Consider the following 24,933-nt stretch of genomic DNA (forward strand, 5'->3'; position numbering starts at 1 on the left):
AGGCTGAGTGCCATTTTGACCATCAAACACACTTTGATAAAGCTGATTTTCTGCTTAAGGGTTTTCACTGAGAGCTGTATGACTTATCGGTTCACAGCTGCTGAACCATGGATCTATATGCTGAGCAGCAGCCAGGGAGCAGCTGCTCCACCCGACGGGACCCGCCTCCCGAGGGGCGGGGTCAAATATCGGGTGAACTGCACGTTGGAAGGGGCGGGGAGCTGTAATAATTACTACATCCACCCTTTCTGCCTCCGCATCCCCTCAGTTTTCAAACAGATTATTGTAGACCACAACGATAGCTTTGGACGTGTTTCCTCAAACCGTATCGGAAGAGCTTGTTTGATATTTCTAAATATTTTTTTCTTTCAAATTCATCCAAGAAAGCAGCTTCAGTGCTATGGCAAAGGGAGAGGGAGGTGAACAATACTCCAACGCCAGTTTATTGAATAAACCTGTCAGCGCGGATGGTATCAAGCTCGCAAGGAAGGTGAGTTCGTTTAGTAATTAAAAAATAAAAGATAACTTAGCGATTTCTTCTCTAGAGCAGCTCCCAACAGAGCACAGGAGCAGGGAGAGGCTGCTTTTTAGGGGAGTGTGTGTTGAACATTTGAATGACTGGAGCACAAACCGGGACCTGGAAAGTGACATTTCGACACACTGACTCATTAGGTTAGCAAGGCGCGCGCTCTTCGTTGTCATATTTCTACACGAGAATTGGCCAATTTATGTATCCAGGTGACTCGTTGAATTATTAAATGAACGAAATTATCGATAAAAATTAAATAATAAATACTTAATTTCTGTCAATACATTAGTCTCCAACCGGCAGCATGCGCTTTCACTTGCCTTTGAATATCACGAGACATTCCTCAAATGGTTTAAACCATAAACTGTGGCTCTGGGTTAAATATAGCGTTGGTAGGTTTTAAAGCCAAGTCATACTTTTAGGTTGTAGGCTGTAATAAGAGAGGTTTTGGGTGAACTCGTTACCCCAGCTTCACAGAGCTAAATTTAAACTGATAAAAATACTAGCCTGCCGCTCTCTCTTAACGGCTGCCTTTTTAAAATATCTTTGTTGTAACATTATGTTAGCTAGGTTAGCTCACGAAATTGGCCATTTACACCGAAATTTCTCATTTACATAATGGCCTCTGTAATACATTTAATGATACGAAAATTCGTAGCCACACTGCAAATATGTCTCATGTGTATGTGTTGTCGACTGACGTTAATAACAATAAGAGATAACGTTATTTAACTGAGGCTACATCATATTCATTCATGTGGGATTCAGTCGGTTTGTTGTGCTGCTTTCAGGGGCTCCCCTGAAGCCCCCGGCATCTGAGAGAATGGGCTCCAGGTCCAACACTTATACGATATACACGATATATTAGTCGAAAAAAAGAAACAAAAAAATATTGAGTTATTGGAACGTGTCTTTTGGCTTCAGAAATAATGACACAATTCCTAGTATTACCAAGATGCGGAGGAGAACATAAGGTACTCACTGACTATCTGTTTGTTATGAATCAGAAATGAAGTTATGTCTTTCTACTGTTCGGTTCTGCATGTGACCTGTTTTTTTTTTACTTTGAAAAATCTCCCCAGTTGTTAAGAAAAATAGTATCTTGATTCGTTATTTCGAGTGCATTTCAGGGGTTAATATCCGTCTCCGACGGCTTTGAATGCAGCAGGAAGCTCCCTCCAAGGCGACGTGTCAGACACAGAGGGACCACGCAGGGCATCATTTCCTAAAATCCCATGCAGAATTAGAGTTTGTCATCGCCTTAATTAATCATTTAGAGTTTCTAACATCTGTAATGCTAGGATTCATTAAAAACAGTTTTGCTATCTTTGAATGTTTGAAAAACCACACCTGTGTGAGGATAGTGATAACATATCAGTACTGGTAGCTCTGATAACACAGGTAGTAAGTAGCCATTGAGGAAGTTATAGGAGGCTAGTGTTCATATCAGGTTCAATACACTGTTGAATAGATACGCAGTTTGTGTGGCACGCTGAATCATATTTCGAAGAAGACATCAGGAGACATGTTCCTCCTCTGCTGTATCTGCTGTAATAAGGATGGGCAATGCAAAGAGGAGTGTTTTAAGTGGATTGCTTCAAAGCTGTGAAGAGAATTACACTAATACACTGTCACTTTAACACATTCCTATGATAGTTGCATGACCATGTAGGTTTACTCACTGCAATGTCACGTTAAAACTAGGAGGGGCAGAAATATGTACTAATAAACTTAAAAACTTAAATAAAATTAAGTTATTTTAAATATATATAAAATATTTTATCTGTTTTTTTTCTATATTTATGTTGCACCAACCCACTAGAACAAATTCCTCATATTGTGTTAACTATACCTGGCAATAAATCTTTTTCTGATTCTGATTCTGATTCTGATTCTAATAGTATGCACACTGGTAGAACAGGTGTAGGAGAATTACATACAGTGAAAGAGAGTTGGACTCCCACACTGTCAGCAAAATATATCATAGATCAGTGATACTCAGCTTAACTTGGCCACCCAACCATTTTCCATTTCAGAATAAAATAAAGTGATTCACACTCAGAATTGTTTTTTTTTTACTTTTAGTATGCATAAGGTACCAGAGTGCATAAAACAGCATCAAAAAAGAGACAGTTCATCGATAAAGTGCCAGTGGAGGATCCCCCCCGCACCCCCTGACAGAGGTCCTAGACAAGCCCCTAATGATCTAAAATCTGTAGAAATTTCCTAAAATCTGTAGAAATTTCCTAAAATCTGTAGAAATTTCCTAAAATCCTAGAAATGTGCAAAATCCTAGAAACGTACTAAAATCCTTAGAAACATGAATGAGGCAAGGAATGGCCCCTCGCCTCCTTAAATTTTGCAAAAGTGGCCCCCAAGCAAAGCAAGTTGAGTATCCCTGCAATAGGCCTTCTATCAGGCATGGTTCAAGGGGTAATGTGAGTCAAATACTGGGGTCAATTTTGATCCCCGAAGCCGCTAAATTCTCCACCATGAAGACAAATCACCAGGTAGTCCAACTGATGCAGTGCCAGCCATTGTGTTGAGTCTCTAAAGACTGAATAATTGCTTCTATGTTTTGATGCCGCCGGTTTCTCATTTCAGTCAGAGAGGTTTTGTCACCTAAACAAAGGCTTGGTTGGGTGTATCAACAGAAGCTGGGTCACTCAGTCACAGCCACACTGATGTTTTGTGTTGTGGTCTGATCCAAGATCAGGTTTGTTTTCTTTTTGTCCAGATCAGTGACGTTTCATTGAGGAAGACTGAGACGTACCCTGCAGTTCAAGGTCATTTTCTCCTGAAACAGGTTTTATTGTTTCCCTGCGACCTTTTCTCTAGGTAGTAGCGGGAGAGTTCTCAGCCCAGCTAAAAAAAACGCCAATCACACTCACAACCTTTGGATTGGTTGGGGAGGAGGGTGTGTGTGCAGGAGTGCTCAGAGCTCTGGTCAAACTGGCAGACAACCTGTTGGGTATTATGCCATTTGAGGCTGCTGCCAAGGTGCTGTCACCCTGGCTGGGTGTGTGTTTGTGTGTGTGTGTGAGTGAGAGAGAGACACCATGGTGTTGTCATGCCCTGGCACTATTCTGCACAGATTTGTGGTGCCTTGGAGGAGATGTTTAGACTCTGTCTGCCGGGGAAATTATTACATCTACAGTAGAGTAAAATGGAGAAGAATGAGCACTTGTTAGAGCACCAAGGGTTTCTTGTTACCCACTGGCTGTCCCTGACTTCTGCCAAACACGCTACATGATGGTTAGGTATTAGCCAGCTGAACTCGTCGCTCTCAGACTCTCTGGTGATTAAGAATTTAGGCCGTATTCCTTAAGAGGCACTGCAAAAAGTTGTGGCTGTCTTAATCGGACTAGTGAGAAATTAAAAGATTAAACAGTTCAGACAGAAATTGAGAAAGTTACCTGTTTGTAAGCCTGGGGACAAAACTGAGCGCTGCTGTACTGCCGAGTCGGCAGAACTGACCCCTCCTATAATTACAAGGGCACGGCCCTGCCAGCGCCTGAAAAGGTTTGTGGGCAGCTGCTAATACTTAGCCCTTTGGACACTTTCTCTAAAGGTAGGTTAATGTTGAATGAATGAACACATCTCATGTATGCTGTTTTGTCTGATATTGTGTAAAATTTCAATTTTAGGGTTAATTTAGACACTTATTTAACTTGATTAACCCTTTGAAACTTAAGCAAAGTGACTTCCAAAACGTAGGAAGAAGGCGATGAGCAACGAGAGAAGAAATTATCAAAAATTTGCAATAAACCAGTAAAAAAGTACAAGAAATGTACCTGAAAACAAGTTTGAAAAAAAGAGAGAGAGAGAATTACCTAAAATTTAGCTACACAAACAAATAAAAAGTTAATTGCCAGGAAAAAGTGTTTGATTCTAATAATTCTGTAACATATTTTTAGTTATGCAATTATAAGGATTATAAATACATTTTCTTTTTACTAGACATTTTTTCCTAGCTTTTTTCTAAATCTACTAGTTTCTTGCAATTTCTGGAACATTTCTTACCAAGTTGCTCATTTTCTTTTTTCCCCATGTTTTTGAAAGAAATTACACAATTAGCTCTGGGTTCAAAGGTTTAAATACTTGTGAAAGGTGTTTTTAAAGCAGCACAAGACAAGTGATCAAAGTGTTAACTGTGTTTTTTCTGCTTTTTTCCTTGTTTTTTTTCGCAGCATGAGCACGGGAACAGATTGTCAGTCTGCAGCAAGATCTGCTATGCCATTGGCGGAGCACCCTACCAGATCACGGGGTGTGCCCTGGGATTTTTTCTGCAGATCTATCTACTGGACGTAGCTCAGGTGAGTTGGTCGAGATCATTTCAAAACTCCATAACCTCAGCTGTGCATTTCGTGTCTCTTTCATAACATGGGCCTAAAATAGCCCCTGCCACCCTTAAAGGTCCACCTTACTGGGAATGGGAACATACTGTGCATACAGTACTGTCCTTCCTATACTCTATGCTGTCCTGCTGCAGTGTGTGTGTGGTGGCATTTACAGACTTGGGAGCAAGTATGTGCTACTTCCTGTGCCCTCAAATCACCCCTCTCACAAGGGCACATACAGGACATAGTGACCGCCAAAGCTCCCCAACAAAGGAGGCGATTATCCTGAAAAATGAAGAGGTTGAAAAAGTTTCCATTATTGACTCCATGATATGGCTCCACTGTATCAAAAGGCTTACAGGGGCTTGATCTGAAAAATGTTTGGGGAGGGGGATGATGGTAGCACCATGGTGAGGGGCTCGCTTTAATGGGCTCTGACACTAATCTGATGGTAAAGGCCAAAATAGCGTGTAAGTCAGCTGCTTCCCAGGGTTTAGCTTTGTCTGGCTACCAAGATAGTTGATTAAGAGTCTATTGGGTGACACAGCGTGGTGCAGATTGTACAGTCAGGAGAGGAGCATTCATCGTGCTGCACCGCCTCCAATCAGCCTCGCCTCCTCCGGACAATGAGCTACTGACAGGCTGAGCAGCCAATGGCAGCTCCACGCTTTCACTCCATTCCAAGTGCTGCCTTTTCACTGTTGACATAAAAAGATCATAGTGTAAAAAAAAAACTAAGTCTACAAATTTACTGCAATTTGTGGAACATTTCTTACCAAGCTGCTGGTTGCCTTCCCCCCATGTTTTTAAAAGAAATTGCACCAATTTGCAGTTCAAAAGTGTAAATACTTGTGAGAGGTGTCTGAAAGAGAAGTGATGCCGCTCCAGGTTTCAACGGATTAACTCTACGACCGCATGTTGTGTACCACTAGTCAGCTTCCTCCTGACAGTTGTATGTATGGTGTATTGGTTTACATGTACAATGCTTGGAGTGATATTTTTATGGCAGTGGAGGGACTGAATTTGCACCTAAAATGCCGTTTTTGGAGAAAAGTCTTGAGATGTGTCCTTTTAATGTCACACTAACCCTTGTGTCTTTTCCTTTGGCAGCTGGATCCCTTCTATGCCTCCATCATCCTGTTTGTGGGCCGCGCATGGGACGCCATCACAGACCCCACAGTGGGCTTCCTGGTCTCCAGAAGTCCGTGGACACGTTTTGGACGCATGTTGCCCTGGTAGGTGGAACTCCCAGCTGGATCCAGCTCCAGTCTCATACTGCTGGACTTGATTTTATGATGGCTACATCTACATCTTTGAGCTCTGTAGTTAATCTGGGTTATTTCCTCCTCCAGCTGTAATGGTGCCAGCCTTTTCCATTACGTCGTTGAAAAAGCCCAGTTATATGTCACCGAAGCTCTTATTACACATTGGCTGTTGTAAAAGCCTGACGAGGGGCTGCTGTCAGCCTTGTGAGTCAGAGCTGTGAGTTTTCTAAACATGCACCATACATGTGTCAGTGTTTGGGGGTGGGGCTTAGTGAGGTCATCCCCCACGAGGGGTTAATACAGGTCGTGCTGATGCAATTACTGCTGCCATTTCCTCCTAGCTCACACATGCAACTGTGTCAATTCAAACTCCCCCCTCTCCCTCTCTCTTTCTTTCTTTCTCTTTCTCTCTCTCTTTCTCTCCCTCCCTCTATCTTTCTCTCTCTCTCTTTCTCTCTCTCTCTCTCTCCCTCCCTCTATCATTCTCTCTTTCTCTTACACACGCGGAACTCCTGCCATGCATACAGCCCAGGCTATAAAATGGACCACTGAAGCCTAAATGCAAAGGCACCACTATGCCTTTTATTCCTGTTTTTTACTAAACAAATATAAAGAGTTGCTGCAGGCACTATTCTTTGCGCATTTCCCAGAGCATGGCCTTTGGCATGCTGTTGTCAAATATAACTCCTGCCTGCTACCCAATTGGCTTCTTACAGCAAGCACACAAACCATTTTTTGCAAAGAATTCATCTAAAGGACTCAGACACTTGATCTCTGTATATTTCATATAGAGAGCTAGCTTCATCTATTTGATATTTTGATAGTCTCATTTGTACAAATTGAACCCGATATTTTTTGATAGACATGAAAAAAAGACCAAAAAAGACTCCCCGTATTTGGGGTTACCTTTCAGGTTAAACCACTTTGGCCTCTTTCTGTCAAATCCCTACATATAGAGCAAAATTAATTTTAAAAATCACCTTGCATCATATCTATATGTGTGTGTGTGTGGCAGTCAGCCTGAAATGAGTGGGTGGGAGGCCTGTGGTGCCTCAGGCCTTTTTCACAGAGAGGGTGCTGACCCTTTTCTATTCAGCTGCTACATCTCCTCCCCCACACCCAGACCCCCCAGTCTCTGAGCAGTCGATGAGTCTTTGGCCACGTTTAGACGAGAATAGCCAAGCTAAAGACGGAAAAGTCTTTACTTTGTGCTTAAAAAAAAAAAATCCATGTTTATATGATAACATTGTAAAAAACGATCCTGGTGTACACTGATCCACAATAACAACTGAAAACGCTGTAGTATGCATTCCAGGTCAGTAGTTGGTGGTTTAACTTTGTAATGACACACCATAGAAGAACCCCATGCGCCTGCATAGAACAGAGCGCTGCGTATAAACTTTAACTGGTAATCTATGTTTTAGACTGATGTAAAGTCTCTCCAAAATAAAATTAATGCAATTAATTAATGCAAGAGCTTGTTCCACTCAAGTAAAAGGAATGTAGTGCTATCTACATTTAGCAATCAAAATGTCACAAAAACAATGTAAAATACAAGTCACTTTTAGGAGGAGTAACAAAACAGTTACTTTGTTACAGTAACAAACCTCAAATCTAGCAACAAAACGTCTTACAGTAAAATTAGTGCTATTTGAATAACACTTTAACTTTTCTCTAACAGAAATAATTATAACTAATACATTCTTTCTGCATCAAAATAGTCCAGCCTTAACTGGGCCTTAAGGCACACCGCTGCCTGCTGATATGAGTGAATGAAGTGAGCTAAAACAAAAAATAACACGCTCGGCGCTGCTCACGCTCTCATATGGCGCGCTGTGTGAAACGGTGCGACGTCGACGCACGTTACGTGAATCGGCGTATTCATGTCGACGCGTCACCCCAGCCCTAGAACATACGCACGATAACCACCAGCATTAATAAACTCAGTAGAGTCAGCAGTACAATCACAGCTTGGTGGTCCGCCATTGTTGTTATTGAGCATTATTGTTGTTATTGTTGTCCTCCTACTCGCACATGGCTGTTTGTCTGAAACGTACGCATACACAAAGTGCGGCAGTGACAGGATTGCTCTCACAGGATCTGCACATTCACAATTTACACGGCGACAGAAGGGATAGCGTTTTCAAAAAAATATACTCTGGAAACCGGTTTCAAAAGTTTGCATTTTCAGGCCCCCAAAATGCAGTTGTCGTGTGAACCATTGCCATGTAAACGGCCCCTTTATCTTACAGGAGTAATCAGTCTGTATTAACCTGTTGCTCTTACACTGTTGCTAAAAGTTACAAAAAGTAGAACTCCTAGAACATTCAGCCCTCCTTGAACTCTCGTCCATGTCTAAAGGGCATCATTCATACTGTTACGTCAGAGAAGTGTGGTGTGGGGTGTCAGTGCTAGCTGCTGGTTCCAGAAGTGTCTGCCAGTCTGCTTTCAGCAGGAGATATTTCGAGCTGCTATCCCCTCAGTGTGTGGGAGCATGCAGCCCCTCCACAGTGTCATCAGGCTGAAGGTGACAGAAGGAAAGGTGAATGTCCGATGGTCTCTGCAGCTTTTTAATGAGCACCACAGGGAGAAGCAGGGTGGCATAATTACTCCCTCTCCTGCTTGATTGAAAAGCTAATCTCCCTGGTTGGTTATGAAATGTGTGCACCATGTGGAACACAGGACACAACTGAGAGATGAACCCAGTCATGAAGGTCTCATGCGGCCGCCTCCTCAGTGTCCTGTGGTCATGTTCCCTCAAGTGGGCATTCATAAAAATATCTGCATAATCAATTTAAAATGTAAAGTGATCGTCCTGTTTAGCTGCTGGTTTCAGAGAAGTGTCCGAAATGTTGTTTTCTTTTGGTCGTGACTAGTGGTGGAGGAAAAATTGATACAGCATAGTATCACGATATTTTGTGTGGCAATATCTTATCAATGCACAGATGTATAGTTTTTTTAATTATGTAATTGCATAATGAAAAATGAATGACTATTATATACATTGAAAAGCATTGTATTTCACATCTCAGTTTTGCTGGTGGGTCATCATGATAACAGTATGCAGAATATGAAGTCAATTGACTTGATGATCACTGAAGTCAGGTGGATTAAAAAGTGGATGTATTGATGTCGGTAGTGGTTATCGGCCAAATGAGTTGTTATATATCGGCATATCAGACATTTTGGCAAAAAATCCAATATCGTGCATTCCTAATAAAATGACTGAAGTAAGAAGAGCAGACTGATTTTAACCATATTATATAAAAACAGATTTTGACAAAGTTTGTCATAATTATTATTAATGTATTGCAATATGTCACTGCAATACTTAGCAAAAAATTGCAATAACTGTGTATTGTGACTTAAGTATCATGGAAATATTGTATCGGGTGGCCTATGGTGATTTCCACCCCAAATAGTGACTCCATGCTGTGGCAATTACACATTATGTGCAAATAAACTTCAAATAGCTTCTTGTTGTGCAAGCTTAGATGGAGAACTCTCTGAAATCTTCAGTGCTGGAATGAATTTGCTGTTAGTCAAAAATAAAAACAGTAAAAGCTTTTGCAACAGTTCTTGGTAAAAGTAATCCACACACAGAGTTCTACATAGATGACATCTGGAATCACTATAATAATTTTACAAATCTATCAGCTATCATTCATGCATACTTTGAAAATGTAGTAACAAAGTAGCTCTTATTTTGACAGATTTAATATTAATGTACACACTTCACTTGTATTGAACTAATATGCAGGCAGGAGGGCCAAGGACAGTAATATTATTATCATTTTCAGCCAACATCAGGATGCTGACATCTCACTCTCAGAAGTGGGTCATTCTGGGTGCTGCTGGAGCAAAGCGAGACGCATATCGTCTCATTGTGAGGGATGGGGCGTGGACAGGGTGGGGGTGGGTGTTGGTGGAGGAAGAATGGATGGAGGAATGACTGGCACGTTCACTCACAGTCAGCTCACTCACAAAGATGTGGGGTGATAGTCGCGGTGGCTCAGAGCAGCTTCGAGCTGCTCCATCTTAAAAACTGTGTGTGTAGGAAGTGGGGGAGGGGAGATGAGTCAGGCTGACTTCTCATTGGTCCAGCCCACAACACACCACATATATGAGCCAATGAGGTATCAGCTTTCAGCTCTGAATGGCTGGGTAGGATTTTTAAAGAGTGACTGAGGAATCTAGGAGTTTACTTGAGTTCAAGTTGAGGAGCTGTGGTAGAATGAGTGGTTCTGTTGCTGCTGGGCTGCTGGAGTCACAGCTACACACTCAAGGTCTCCTGTAACTCCCTTAACATGCCGTAACACTCATGACTTTGGGTATATGTTACCTCTTTGACAAATACGGACTGTCTTTTCTAATATGAATTGTGTCCAGTTTACAGAAGCTAAGGATGTGGATACATACATTTTTTTCACATACATTTGACATAAAGCATGATTTATTTTGATTTTGTAAGGTACAGTCAGAATGAAACCATGAAGTCTGAAAATCAGATAATAATATAATAAGCTTTATTCCAGGTGCTCTCCCACCCAGCCCCAATCATAGCTGCCAAACACATGAATTCAGATCTTGCTGTCAGCCCTTAAAAATGTTTTCTCAATGAACAGACACCAGTCTAAAAACTGTCACTGGCTAAGTTAACAAGCAGAGATCAAAATCACTCCTCCCTAGTCAGCACGGCTATTTCAGAGGACATCTACATCTCATTCCAGGAGGGGTGTCGGGACTTTTATGGCACACTGCAAGTCTTGGTTTAGCATTGCAAACTGTTTAAGATCAGCGAACAAAAGAAGCGGAGAAATGCAGAGATCCCACATCTTTATGTCGTGTGAGTTGCAGGATGTCTGAAAAAAAGCCAAGAGATTCAAGTAAAGGCAAATATTTCTGATCCACACACTGAAGTTCATCTCAAAACCTGTGCAAATAGGCTTGATTTCTTATAAGACATGGGAAAAGACGATAGGCAACAACGAAAACATTACATACAAACATACTTTTAAAATAAATAATTATGAGAATTTTAAATATCTGTAGACTTTAAATGTCTGTAGACTTTTTTCCCCTAGCCTTTTTAAAAGAAAATTTCTGAATGCAGCACAAGAATAGTGTCAGTCCAGGTTTATAAGGGTTAAATAAAGTTCCATGCCTAATCTAGTTGGTGTTGTATGTCATTTGGCACAGAGGAAATAAGCTTAAAAAAAGCATTCCTTAGTGCGCTGTCATCTGCAGATAAACTATCTGCTGTAACTTGCCGACCACTCCTGCTCACTCCCACAGTGACTTTACACGCTCATACAGTCCATAATCGCATTGCATGCACACAGAGTCAGCTGAGCGAGGAAAAGAGTGCTGCAGCTGATCAGTGAGGAGTCTAAAGTGAAGTCACAGAACACTTTGATTGAATAATATCCGGAGCCATGGCGAGAAGTTGTGTCATTTTTACTTATGATTATGGCAATAGTCCATAATCATGTGTTTGTGACTCAATTTCCTGTCTGATAAGGCGGAATCTCCTGATGTGAACGTGATTCCTGTAGAGAACAGACGCACAAGCAGGATGCTCGGGCTGCTTCCTGTTCAACAAGCCAGACTCCTCTCTCCAGAGGTGTGGCTGCACTCACCATCTCACGTCTGATTGGAGGCTGTCGATCTGACCATAGGAAGCAGCAAACGGGGCAGGAAGTGACTACAGGCATTAAAATGACCTCATGATGTGGATTTTTGGGATGTTAGGCGTGTGTGGAGGAAAGAATGGCACGGAAGTGTTTACAAAACTAAAATGATATCTTCTTATTGGCATGAACATCTTTCACAGACATGTTGCCTTCTTGAAGCATTTTTAATAAGTTGTGTTTTGTTTAGCATTATTTCCCAGCAGTGGTGGAGGAAGTATTTAGATTATTTACTTAAGTAAAAGTACTAATACCACACGGTCAGAATGCTCTGTCACAACTAAAAGTCCTGAATTGAAATTAGCTGGCGGGCATGAAAAACTAGGGAAAATGTCAAGAAAACTATATTCATAAGTCTTTTAATTCTATTTTTTTAATTATTTCACAGGAAAAAAATCATTTTCATAAGGACATCTTGTTTGTTTGTTTGTTTTTTTGTTGTTTTTGTTACTTTTCTTTCCTTTGTTTTGTGGTCATTTTAAGTTAATTTTCTTGTAACGTTTGTCTAATTTCTTAATCCTCTTTTGAAACATTTTTTGTTTACTTGCTCATCACCTTCTCATGGTTTGTTTTTAAAGAAATCAAGCCAATTTTATCAGATTTCAAAGGGTTGAGTTAAAGTAAGTATGTTCCTGATTATACGTAGTAAGTATAATCAGGAAGATTTAGTTCAAGTATTAGAAGTAAAAGTGCCCATACAAAAAAATATATTTAAGAAACACCCCAAAAATTCAAAATTATAGAAAAATAAATTAGAAAACATCTTAAATGTTTAACAGTTGCTATTAGGTTTCTGTCAATCGGTTACTTCATTAATTGACCAGTTGTACCAGCTGTGCTTGTATAAACTGTTGGGTCATTTAATTAATAACAAAACATATTTGTAAACTTTTCTTTTGATTTTTATGCAAAAATCTTAATTTGTAAAGGAACTAAAATGTGCAGATAAATGTACTGAAGTAAAAAGTACAATATTAAATGTAGTGGAGTAAAGTGGCAGTAAAAAAAGAACAGACTCAAGTGTACAAGTACCTCAAATTTGTACCTATGTTCAGTATTTGAGTAAATGTATTTAGTTACATTCTAGCACTGTTCCTCAGCTTTATATCATCACATAACTCCTCAATTCAGCCACGAGCTCCTCCTGTTTGCATGCATGTGACTGACAATCAGCCTGAAACACCAAACAGAGCTGAGCTGAGGGAGAGCTGGCACCGCCTGAATGACAAACATGCTTCAATGGCCTCAATTAGTTACATAACAAGTGTCCCCTCTCTGCAGAAAGGCTGATAATTGTTTACAGAGTGGGCACGTTTCATGCTCGAGTAAGCTCACGTTTTGCTCCACTCATGCTGTTGTTGTTGTTGTTGTTGTCGTCTGTGCTCCCCTCCTCTGAAGGATTCTTCTGTCCACCCCTCTGGCTGTGCTTTCCTATTTCCTCATCTGGTACGTCCCTCCCTTTGACAACGGCAAAGTCATCTGGTACCTGTTCTTCTACTGCGTCTTCCAGACTCTGCAAACTGTGAGTAGCACACTGATGCAGACACAGACACTCCCTGTGGCTACTCTGTTGTCCCATATGTACAGTCATAGAAATGTTTAATTTCACAATAAGAGCTTTACCATTCAACTCACGCATTATAAAATGTAAAGGTTATTGTTTGGTCAGTATGAAGTAACAATCATTCTGAATCATTCATTATGTTTTTTTTTTCTCATTTTTAAATCTGATTTGATCATCAAAATATGAAGCAAACTTTCCAAAATGAAAAATAAATAAATAAATATCCATATTTGTTTCAGGAAGTCCTCTGATTTCACAATAATCTAGAATTTTTCACTTAAGGGGAGTTTGGCGTTTTTGAAATATGCTTATTTTCAATCTTTTCATCAACTTTCCACCAGACTCAGTTACTTCCCTTTTCTTTACATCTCTGCATGGCCACAAAGTGAAACAAAGAGGTGCTTTTATTTTCTCACTGTGTTCCTCTTTTCCTTTGCAAATCAGTGCTTCCATGTGCCGTACTCGGCCCTCACCATGTTCATCAGCTCTGAGCAGAAAGAGAGAGATTCAGCCACAGCATACAGTGAGTATCACAGTCAAGACAAGACAAGACAAGTCTCGTGTGTCACCTCCTTACTGACTCAGGCTTCCTTCCAATCAGGGATGACAGTGGAGGTTCTGGGCACAGTTCTCGGTACAGCCATCCAGGGGCAGATCGTGGGCATGGCTAACGCCCCCTGCCTCCCAGGGCCCGGTGACATCTTGGTGGACCCGAGCAACTCCTCTCTGTCCGTGGGACTCAATGACTCTGCGCCTGTCATTTCCCTGGATCACACGGTAAACACCCTGCAGACAGCAGACAGCTCTTAACAACCTCCGGCAGCAAGAACTGAAGAGAAGTGTGATTTCGGAAACTCATGTTTGCTAAGTGTTTTCTGTTTTCTTCCTCACAGAAAGCAGCCTACATGATTGCATCTGGCATCATCTGCATCATCTATGTCCTCTGTGCCATTGTTCTTTTCTTCGGTGTGAGAGAGCAGAAAGGTAAGGCAGCAACCTCTCCATCAAACTGGCTCCATCCTGCAATCCATATGTCAGTAACTATTCGTTTTATTTTGATGTGTACTCAAAGCCAAAATAAGGAGAAAAACACACACAGAAAGTATAAATCACAGATTTTGCCTAACATTGTCTATCCATGCCTTTTAATTCGCACTTGATGTAACAACTCACTTACATTTTGTACTTACATTTTTAACTGTTGAATCAAACTTTTTTCGCTATAAAATGATGACAAAAAATGCCAGTTGCTGACATGACAGAGCTGTTATCATCTCCAGTGCAATGGAGATGACTGTTGCAGCAGTGATTATGGTGTGAGTGTAGCCTAACAGCCTGTGTGAGAGCACACAGGCTGTTACAGTTCTGATTGCATCAGCACTGTCTTTGAGGCTATATATGCAAAACTCTATAAACTATCCTTAAAACCTCACACACCTAACCAGAAAATAATTGGATATATTTTGCAAAACTTGTCAAAATGTTTTTAATAAATTGTGTTTTCGCAATAATATTGTACACACAAACCATGGGACAAATAGAAATACAGAAAAGGACGAGCCTTAAAGGCTGCCTCACGTCGAAAATGAACCATACAAACTCTGGCTGTAGGAATACAAGAGTGAACCCTCGATGGTTCTGTGTTACCTCTTGGTAACATATCCATTTTTGGCTTTTTAAAGTCACACAATACATCCTCAATTATGCATTATTTTTTCAAAAAAAGGGCCGGGGCCCTAAGGAAACCAGCCGCACTGTTTATATTGTAACATGACTTTCTGGAGGCCATGTTGAGTCCATTTTTTGGGGCATTCCTCGCATGGTTCAGCTCCAAAAAATCTCTCCATGATAATGGTCTGAAAATGTCTCTTTCTGTCATTTTACGATGTGGCGGAAAAAAAGCGTATTCCAAAAAAAATAGACAATATAAGTTTAATTTTAAATTTTATAATGTAATTAATCTGATAGTTTGTGTAATAGAAAAGTGTTGCAATGCAAATGGTGCCTTGAAGCAACACTTTTATGGAATATCACCAAGACAATTTTCAGTACAAAACATTTTTTTGAAAACAGACATAGACAAAATTAAAATTATGTCTATGTAGTCTATTTTATGACAAAAAACATTGCAAATAGTTTTTTTTTTTTTTACAAACGGGCATCATTATGCATACCACAGAGGGTTAAAAAGGTTTTGGATATAATTCTCTCCTGTTTTTTCTCTGTCCAGAGTCGAGCCGTCCCAGGTCAGAGCCCATGGGTTTCTTCCAGGGGATTAAGCTGGTGATGGGACATGGACCCTACGCCAAATTGGTCATGGTCTTCCTCTTCACCTCGCTAGGTTTCATGGTGCGTACAGAGACACACTCAGTTTTCCTGTAAGCTCAGTGAGTGTGTGTGTATGTACAGAGTGTCAATCACTCTGTTTGTTTTTGGTTACTGAGTCCAGCGGGCTCTCCTCATGTGACATTTTGGGAATCTCACAGGTTTGTGCTCCCAGACTGAGTTTACTTCGGGCCTTCAAAGTTGGCCGAAGTGTGGTTGTGTGTATTTGTGTGCTTAGGCAGTAGATTTGACTGAGTCTCTGTGCTTCGCTCTGCAGCTCCTGGAGGGAAACTTTGCCCTGTTCTGCAGCTCCACACTGGGCTTCAGAAACGACTTTCAGAATATACTGCTCGTCATCATGGTGAGTACACACACACAAACACACATATATGCACACACAGGTGGCATTTCCAGACATTAAGACAGATAGCCACACCGTTCCCATAGCAATGACCGCATATCCATCAGCACAAGAAGTCGAGCCGTTAGTTTCAGAGTGCAGACAAAAGCTTCCTCCCAGCACAAACACATAAATTGTCATCAATTTGAAGGCTGGTGTGCACTGTAAAGCAGTGTCTCCTGATGAGTATCTGCTCTGCCTGAATGCCATCCCGTTCCCACAGACAGGACAGGAGCCACATTTGATTCTCGTCTCTTCTCTCTTGACCTGTGCTGAAAAACACCTCTCTCATATCAGAGAATCGCTCGAGATCCTGATCCTAGTATTAAAGCTAATTATTCCATAGATGTGCCTTGCGTAGCACGCACAGCAGAAGTGAACCGCTTGCTGAGGTTGAAGAGATTACACACTTTGATCCTTTACTTTATGGAAAGGATTACAGAGGCAAGGCAGTGAGCTTTTGTTAAAGTACATTTGTTTAGTGAAATTACTTTTTAGACAGGAACTGCTCCATAAGCAGCACTAAGTGAACCTAATCCTCACCGTCAGTTCTCTGATGAGATGTCAGACTGACACTGGAAGCTCAGATTTTATTAGCACAGAGATGGGTTAAACAGGCTTCAGCGCCATATACTAATCTCCTGATACAGATTGAATTTGACCCTATGTAAGTATTGTGGTTTGATATGCCAATTTATTTCTATTATTGTTTACTTTGTTTCCACAAGGTCACGGAAAAAAGTAAAATCATATACTTCTCAAGACTGTATATCATGAGATATATTTCCAAACACAATGCAGATCTCATGTCAGTCAGACTGTCTGACTTTTATTTCAGCAGCATCATTTACTCCATAGAAAAGTGGTAAATGAACTCATAACAGTTTCATTCATCAAAGGTTCTGTATGTGACCTGTAGATCAGCGGTTCCCAACTGGTCCAGCCTCGAGGTCCAGATTATTTCCATAGTTATTAGTTCAAGGTCCACGCATAAGACTGCATAAGACTCAGCACATATTCAGTTCTATTTCACAAATGATGTACAACAAATGGGCTTAGAACACAATTATATAAAAGATATTGCAAGATATAGTACAATTACTTAAAACTTAAAAAATAAATAGCACTGTAACCAAAAAAGGGCTTATTAGGCAATGAACAACGAAAGAAGAAATAACCCAAAAATTAGCAAGGAATTCCTAAAAAGACATACAAGAAAGTTACCTAAAAAAAAAAAAGAAATCAATTATTTAATAAAAACAGTACAGAAACATTAACAGGAAATAACCTGGAAAACATGCTTAAAATTTAAAATAATTCTGTGACATCATTTTTTGCTTTTTAAAATCATTTTTTTAATCTGCTTATTTCTAGCAGTTTGTGGAGCATTTCTTACCAAGTTTCTCATTGTCTTTTTTCCCATGTCTTTTAAAGAAATTGCGTCAGTTTGGTTAAGGGTTAAAGGTTTAAATACTTGTTAAAGGCATCTGAAAGCAGCACAAGGAAAGCGACAACAAATTAACTAATTTTCAAGATCTGGACTCTGTTTATGCTTAAGGTGTTGCCGTGCTGTGCAATTTATTTTGATTGAGCAGCAACACAATGTTTAACACTTTATGAGGCCCGTTTAAAAGATAAAGCCATATAAACTGATAGTTATGTGTAACTTGTGAGGAAAAGCTGATAAGGCTGGCAGACGAGAGGTTGCGTGTGCGAGGACTTGTGGCATTGAAGATGAGTTTCAGTTCTTGTGACACACACTACTGATTCCACACAATACAAAAACCTCTACAAACGGGAAGGAAATTAAAGTCTCTTGAGAGAAACCACATCAAACAGCTTTTACAACCACATAATATCTCTGTGACACACGTGACTGTGATGAGTGCTGTGTGGCTGGTTTCTCTTTGAGCTCAGTGTTTCACTCATAAATCGTGCGAAAAGGTGGGAAAACACTGTTGCACCACCGCTGTTATCTTTCCCTCAGTCAAACATGGAGGGGTCAGAGGCCAAAGCGATGTAAGCGACCCCCTCCCACAGAGTCAGAAGATGAGCTCTGTGGAATTTTTGCATCACATTGAGCTCAAATGTGTTTTGAGAAGATTTGCAGAAACCATATTGTCTTTACTTCACTGTTGTGTTTGGCAGCTGCGAGAGGTTAAATGTGCTTCTGCATCACCACGCTTCCACACCCAAACGGAAGCTGAGGCATTTTAAGAATGCATCTCATATCATGCTTTATGTTTGTGGCACAGAGGGTCTGTCACTCTTTTGTCTACAAAACCATGTTAACCAGTAATAAAGGGCCTTGTGGGGAATTTACTGGGATGTCTGTGAGTTTTGTCGGTGTGTGTGTGTGTGTGTGTGTGTGTGTGTAGGTGTGTGTGAGAGAAAACAAAAACACCTGGCTAACAGGACTTTAAATGTTTTTCCCCCCTCAGCTCTCCGCTACTCTGGCCATTCCCTTCTGGCAGTGGTTTCTGACTTGCTTTGGGAAAAAGACGGCGGTTTACGCTGGCAGCTTGGTAAGACCCGCAATCACGTCCAACACACCACTTGTATAAATCCTGTGAGACTGACAGAAGCTAAGTGATATTCTAGCAGCTGTAGGAAAACAGCTCTCCTGCCATTAAGAGACTGGTTTTAGGAAGTAAGAGTCTGAATGACAGCTTCAGTGGTCTGATGTGTTTCTGTTCTCTCTAGTCTGTGGTTCCCTTCATGATCCTGGTGGTGATCATAAAGAGTAACCTGATCGTCACCTACATTTGCTCCTTTGCTGCCGGGGTCGGAGTGGCTGCAGCCTTCCTGCTGCCTTGGTAAGACCCCTGCTCCCTCTTTGCTTTTGTCTTTTTCACCTTTTCTTGTCACGAGTACACCTTCACTGCATATAACCAACATGATGGTGTGTGTGCACATGATGTTAGAAAAAAAAAATACACCTAGATAATGCGATTAAGTTGAGCTATTCTGTCATGTAAGCACTTCAGTCAGAATTAAACTGAACTTAAACATTCTGCGAGACTGTTCGTTACATATGAGGGGTGAAGGGGTGCTACAAAAAAATGTCAGGCTTTAAAAAAATGAAAGCACTGAGGAGGGACTTGTGTTTTTAATTTCGGCTTAGGTGAGGGACATACCACTTGATAAGGTCTTATTTTATCTTTATTCTAAATAAAAAAAAGTCACACCCCAGCCACCCCCCTCCTCTGATAAATAAAGTACAGTCCCACAACACCGGCACAGAAGCTAGGTGATGTCCTGCTGTGGACGGAGCCGCGGCAAAACATATTCTAGCCACTTAAAAAGATCAAATTCAGTTTAAAACATTTAAACTGAATTTGATCTTTTTTCCCATTATATTTGAATGTTGTTTCCTCTTTACCAACACAGCAGCAGAGCAGCAGCTCCTCTGTTCATTGGAGTAAAATGACTTTTTCTCAGTGGAGTCTGGTGTTTTGATATTACGGCTTTAAATCCCCCTCAGTAAGAGCTGTCTGACAGCAAGGCAAAGCAGTGAAAATATTCTATATACAGCGTAGGCTACACTTAAACTAATGTTGATTTTTTTAGGTGGCTTAAAACTAATCATTGTTTGCTCAGCAGCGTTTAATTATATGTACGTGATGCGACAGTTTTTTACCCCAAAGTTATTGTAAATAAACAGTTGTTATTGTGATATGGTCTATATCATAGACTGAATAAATAATATAGGTTTATAGCAACCAGCTGAAATGGGGCATATTGCCACCCGCTGTGGAGGAGTCAGACAGACTTTATCAATAAATGGATTGTCCCCTGGTGCTTGTATACTGGGACAAGGAAAGAAGTCAGGTTAAATGGCCTGTCGAGCTATGACTGTAGCTCCACTAAACTGTGCATGGAAACAACCTGAGTGACTGTAATTTTCTGTGTTTTTATTTTTTCAGGTCTATGTTGCCTGATGTTGTCGACGATTTCCAAGTTCAGAACCCGGAGTCCACCGGTCACGAAGCTCTCTTCTATTCCTTCTATGTCTTCTTCACCAAGTTTGCCTCCGGTGTCTCTCTTGGCATCTCCACCCTCAGTTTAGAGTAAGTGTTAAAGTGTTTAAACAGGCACACACTAACCTATTTTGTAAATCATTCACATTGCTTGTAAGTATCTGCACTGGCAATAGCCGTAAGTGAGGGAATTATATTTGTAGGTTGTCTGTCTGTCAATATGTCCAAACCAATTTTTTTAACCCAATATCTGAGAAGGCCTTTAGGAAATTTCTTTAAATTCGGCACAAACAACCCCACAAAGGCAATGATAAACTGATAACATTTTGTTGGTCATAGATCTAAGGTCAGGTTCACTGTGGCCTTGCATCTGTCTCATTCTTGTGAATGTGATATCTCAAATATTGTGATTTCTTCAAATTCGGCACAAACGATCACTTGGACTCAAGAATGAACTGATTAGATTGTGGTGGTCAAAGGTCAAGGTCACTGTGACTTTGTCTGTCTTATTCTTGTGAACATGATATCTCAAGAACACCTTTAGGGATCTTTTTAAATTTTTAGCACAAACATCCTGCACAAATTTGGGAGGTCATAGGTCAAAGTCAGTGTGACCTTGCATCCGTATTATTCTCGTGAATGCAATATGTTAAGAACACCTCAAAGGAATTTCTTCAACTTTGACACAAACAATAGTCACTTGGACTCAAGAATTACCTGATTAGAATTTGGTGGTTGAAGGTCAATAGTCAAGGCCACCGTGACCTCACAAAACATGTTTTTGGTTGTTTTGTGAGGGTTTTTTTTACGCTAATTATGATGAAAGTGTTAACATTTTATATTCAAAAGTTCAAAGGTCAGCTTCACATTGACATCTTAATGTTCTTCAATTAAACACCTTTAAACTGCTGTTCATAGAGACCTTCTGTGCTGCTGAGAGAAAGGTGTGCCTGAAGTATCCATGTTTTCAGACATGGATATAAACTATAAGAGAAACTTGCCGCGCAGCGGCATATGTTCACGTGGCGGTAATTCTAGTTTTGTAGGTGTTTCATTGGCTGTTTCTAATGGTCTGAGACACAATAAAAAAGTCTAAATGAGGCTAAGCCAAATCTCTCTGCACCCAAATCCCACATCAAAGCAAGGAATTCCTTTAGCTTTCTCTAGATGAAGTACGTGTGTGTGTGTGTGTGTGTGTGTGTGTGTGTGTGTGTGTGTGTGTGTGTGTGTGTGTGTGTGTGTGTATCACATGACTGACTCTACAGCAGTGTTTTGGTCTTTGATCTCTGATTAGGTGGGAAATTTGCCCTCAGATCCAGACCTTGACTTTACTAATAAACCGATTAGCACAGTAGATGTATGACTCCACATGAGTACTCTGCAGTGCAGAGATGTGAAGAACTCACTCTTTCAGTATGATGTCTTTTTCTCAGTTTTGCAGGCTACATCAGTAGAGGCTGCTCTCAACCACAGGAAGTGGATATAACCTTGAAGGTGCTGGTCTCTGCCGCCCCCATCGCTCTCATCCTAATCGGCCTGGTCATACTGTATTCGTATCCAATCAATGAGGAGAGGAGGCAAGGCAACCGCAAGCTGCTACAGGAGCAGAGGTAAGGCCGCGCATTGAAAAGCCTCTTGTGTGTTTGTGTCAATGAGGCAAAACTCCAGCTGAAGACACTCTTTCTGTTCTCGCAGGGACAATGAGGACGATTCAGAAACAGACTCAACAGAACTGTCCAACATGGTGTAGCACCTTGAAGAGAGCCACGGACCAATCGGGTGATCGACTGGCATTTTGCACTGGGCGGGACCAACTAACCTGGGCCTGTCGGATCATACTGTACAGACACTGCCTTGTCCAATCACACTGCTGCTCTTCCAAGTCCACAAGACTTGAATGACTCAAGTGTCATCGCTTCAGCCAAGCTGAGGCCTTTCTGAAAGCATCCTACTCTGTGCATTTGTAATGTGTTCCCAGCATGAAATTCACTCTCCTCTTTCATCCAGTCAGATCTCAGAAGCCTTACTTTTTTTTGTAAAAGTTGGCCTTGTTCTAAGTTAAAATTGCACAAAACCATGACATGTGACGGGAGCATGTTTTGTCAGTGCTGCCGTTATTGGTGCTACAAGCTGGAACTGAACAGTCCTTGAACTTCTTACATTTAGCATTAATGACAGCTCTATGGTTCTGAACGCCGTTACAGACTTGAACAAACAGTGATAACGCCTTAATATCAGCTCCTTTCTGGGGTTAAAAACTGACAGTCACTTGCTCTTGAGTCACTGACTTGGTGTTTATGTTTAAAGTGTTATATTGTGTTTTGTAATTTTACAGATAATCCTCATAGTTTACTGACACCAGTTAGCTAGTTTGTCTCCATCTCATTCCCAGCCTACTGGCTTTTTTTTTTTTTAAAGAAGCATCATATTGTGATGTTGAAATAGAAAGTAACAGCTCTTAATAGTTCAACACCATCATACTGAAACCACTACAATAGTTAAGCAGTTAGTTTGCAATTACATTACAAACATGACCTTATTTATAGGACAGCTACTGAAGACGGGAAAAGCTTTTTTTTTCTAAATGCTTTCATTTCCTAAAAACTGAGCAAAGCGGTGATGACAGCCGGTACAGATTTAGTGATATTTAAGTATTTATTTGTTTTGATTTTTTTACTGTCTTTGAATTCATGTTTGCTGGAAAGTCATGCTCCTTGCAGTATGTAAATGTATGTAAGGCCTGTGAGGTTCCAACTGAATTAGAAGTTTCGGGGGGGAGGGCATATTTTAAAAACCTTCACATGCCTTTTAATGCATGTTGCCATAGCTACTACCTTTGCTATATGCATATGAAAAGGGAAGCACATAATTGTGAAACAGAATATTGTAAGATGGGGGGGGGGGGGGGGGGGGTGAACTCCCGTGTTTGTATTTTGAATGTTAATTTTTCTTTGTATATATGTGTGTTTATTGAAGGAACAACCAGGATGCTTTGTAAACATCTCAATCCCTGTCCTGAAACGTGTGGATTGACATCTTTCATATCCATTGATATGGAAACGTGTACATACATACATACAGTGTCATATGTTATACATACTGTTAAATCTTCAACATGTTGTTTCTGACAACTGGGTTGCCGATGTCAAAATGTTAATATTTCATTTACTTTATTGTTTGTGCGTTTCTCTCCCTAGAGGTCCCTTATATATCTCTAGTAGAGGATTGTGTACAGCCCACACAGTGCTATTCTCACCCACTAACCCTGTCAGAATTCTACATGCTGTAAATCTCATCCTCTTTTTTATTTTGTTTGTCTTTTATGGATGTGTCAGTGAACCTCTTGAGGCTGTAGCCAAATGTGTGAGCTTTAACCCCACAGGGACACACAGACGCCTTGTGAACATGCCTCTTGTGCATATGTATATATTGTATGTAAACCTGTAAATCTTTGATATTTGTGGCTGTGAAATGAACCTATGTACACTGTATTGTAGCTATTTAAGAGAAGATGATGAGATTGCAAAAAGATATTGTTAATAAATACTAATTAAGTGTACTGTGAATGAATTGTCAACATGCCTGTACTTGAAACAACTATGTAACACACTCATGAGCCAGTTTCTATGAGAGCAAACTCGGGGCAGAGTCTTTTACTGTCTGTGTTTTTCATCACAACATGTGGATGAACGCTATAATGACTAGTGAAAAGAGAAAAATATAATTCTTCATCAACTTCTGAAACTGCTCTCAAAGGTACCTGCAGCCTGCGACAATAATTATTAAAAGAGCGAGATCAAAAACAACAGGAAAAGTCAAATTAACCTTTCGAAACCTGAGCAAATTGCTTTAATTTCTTTTTTAAAAAACATGAGGGGAAAAAGGCAATGACCAATTTGGAAAAAAAAAATGTATGTTCCACAAATTGCAAAAAAAAATGTAAAAGGTTACAAAAAAGATTGCATTAACAATAGTTTTAAAAAGGGGAAGAACTCTTGAAGAATGAAAATGATGAAAAACAAGGAAAAAATGTTCTAAACAAATATTTATGATAATCATAAATATATGTTTGGCACTTGTTTGGTTGTTTTCTTATGTGTTTTTGCCTTTTATCTTTTATTTGTTTATTTATTTTTTGCTTATTTTCTGGCAATTTTCTTCTAACTCTTACAAATTTCTTGCTATTTTTTGGACCATGTATTGTGAAGATGCTTATTACCTTCTCCCCATGTTTTTGAAAGAAATCTGACCAATTTGCTCAGGTTTCAAAAGGTTAAAAAATTACAAACATGGCTAACATAGCTTTGATATTTTTGCTAAATAATAAAGAAACATGTTGGTCACTGCATTTACCAATCTAACGGCATGGTGAGAAACTTTGAACCTGTTGTTCAATACTTATAAAGTTCAGACACATAGACACTTTCAGTGGACTTTGACCACAGCTTTATCCCGATACACAATGGACAGTATTTATTGGAAACTGCTGCCCTCTAGTGTCTGGATTTAGTTTTGCGAAATTGACTAATTTTATGAAATCACAGTGTAGCAAATCAAACCATACCATACCGATGAATTTTGTTCCTGTTTCATCGCAGCTGTCTATAGCATTTAATGGCATATGGGGTAAATAACACTTTAAGGGGGAATGAAAGAGGAAAATACATTTTGAAAATTTACATTAATTTCAAGCTTTGATCATTTTACTATATTAACTAAATTATTGAGCTGTGGTTTTAGGTGTTGGAGTGAGTGTGGCACAGATTCTGAGGAACAATTAAAACTGATTACTTTTTATGATTTTCAGTTTTATATTATCATTGTTAACCCCCTGCTGTTT

At 40.1% G+C, this 24,933-nt stretch overlaps 1 protein-coding gene across 1 annotated transcript; it reads left to right on the forward strand.

Moving 5' to 3' along the window:
- Positions 1–261: 261 nt before the first annotated feature.
- On the forward strand, positions 262–23,659 carry mfsd2ab (major facilitator superfamily domain containing 2ab). Its single transcript, XM_042506635.1, has 14 exons — positions 262–490; positions 4,720–4,845; positions 5,980–6,104; positions 13,223–13,346; positions 13,833–13,911; positions 13,990–14,165; positions 14,282–14,372; positions 15,619–15,737; positions 15,991–16,074; positions 18,555–18,638; positions 18,817–18,929; positions 20,040–20,183; positions 21,527–21,703; positions 21,789–23,659. The coding sequence occupies exons 1-14, from the start codon at positions 401–403 to the stop codon at positions 21,841–21,843; spliced, it is 1,587 nt and encodes a 528-aa protein (XP_042362569.1). The 5' UTR covers positions 262–400; the 3' UTR covers positions 21,844–23,659.
- The last annotated feature ends 1,274 nt before the right edge of the window (positions 23,660–24,933 follow it).

This window comes from Plectropomus leopardus, chromosome 18, assembly GCF_008729295.1.
Source record: "Plectropomus leopardus isolate mb chromosome 18, YSFRI_Pleo_2.0, whole genome shotgun sequence".
In the NCBI taxonomy this organism is placed as follows: Eukaryota; Metazoa; Chordata; class Actinopteri; order Perciformes; family Serranidae; genus Plectropomus; species Plectropomus leopardus.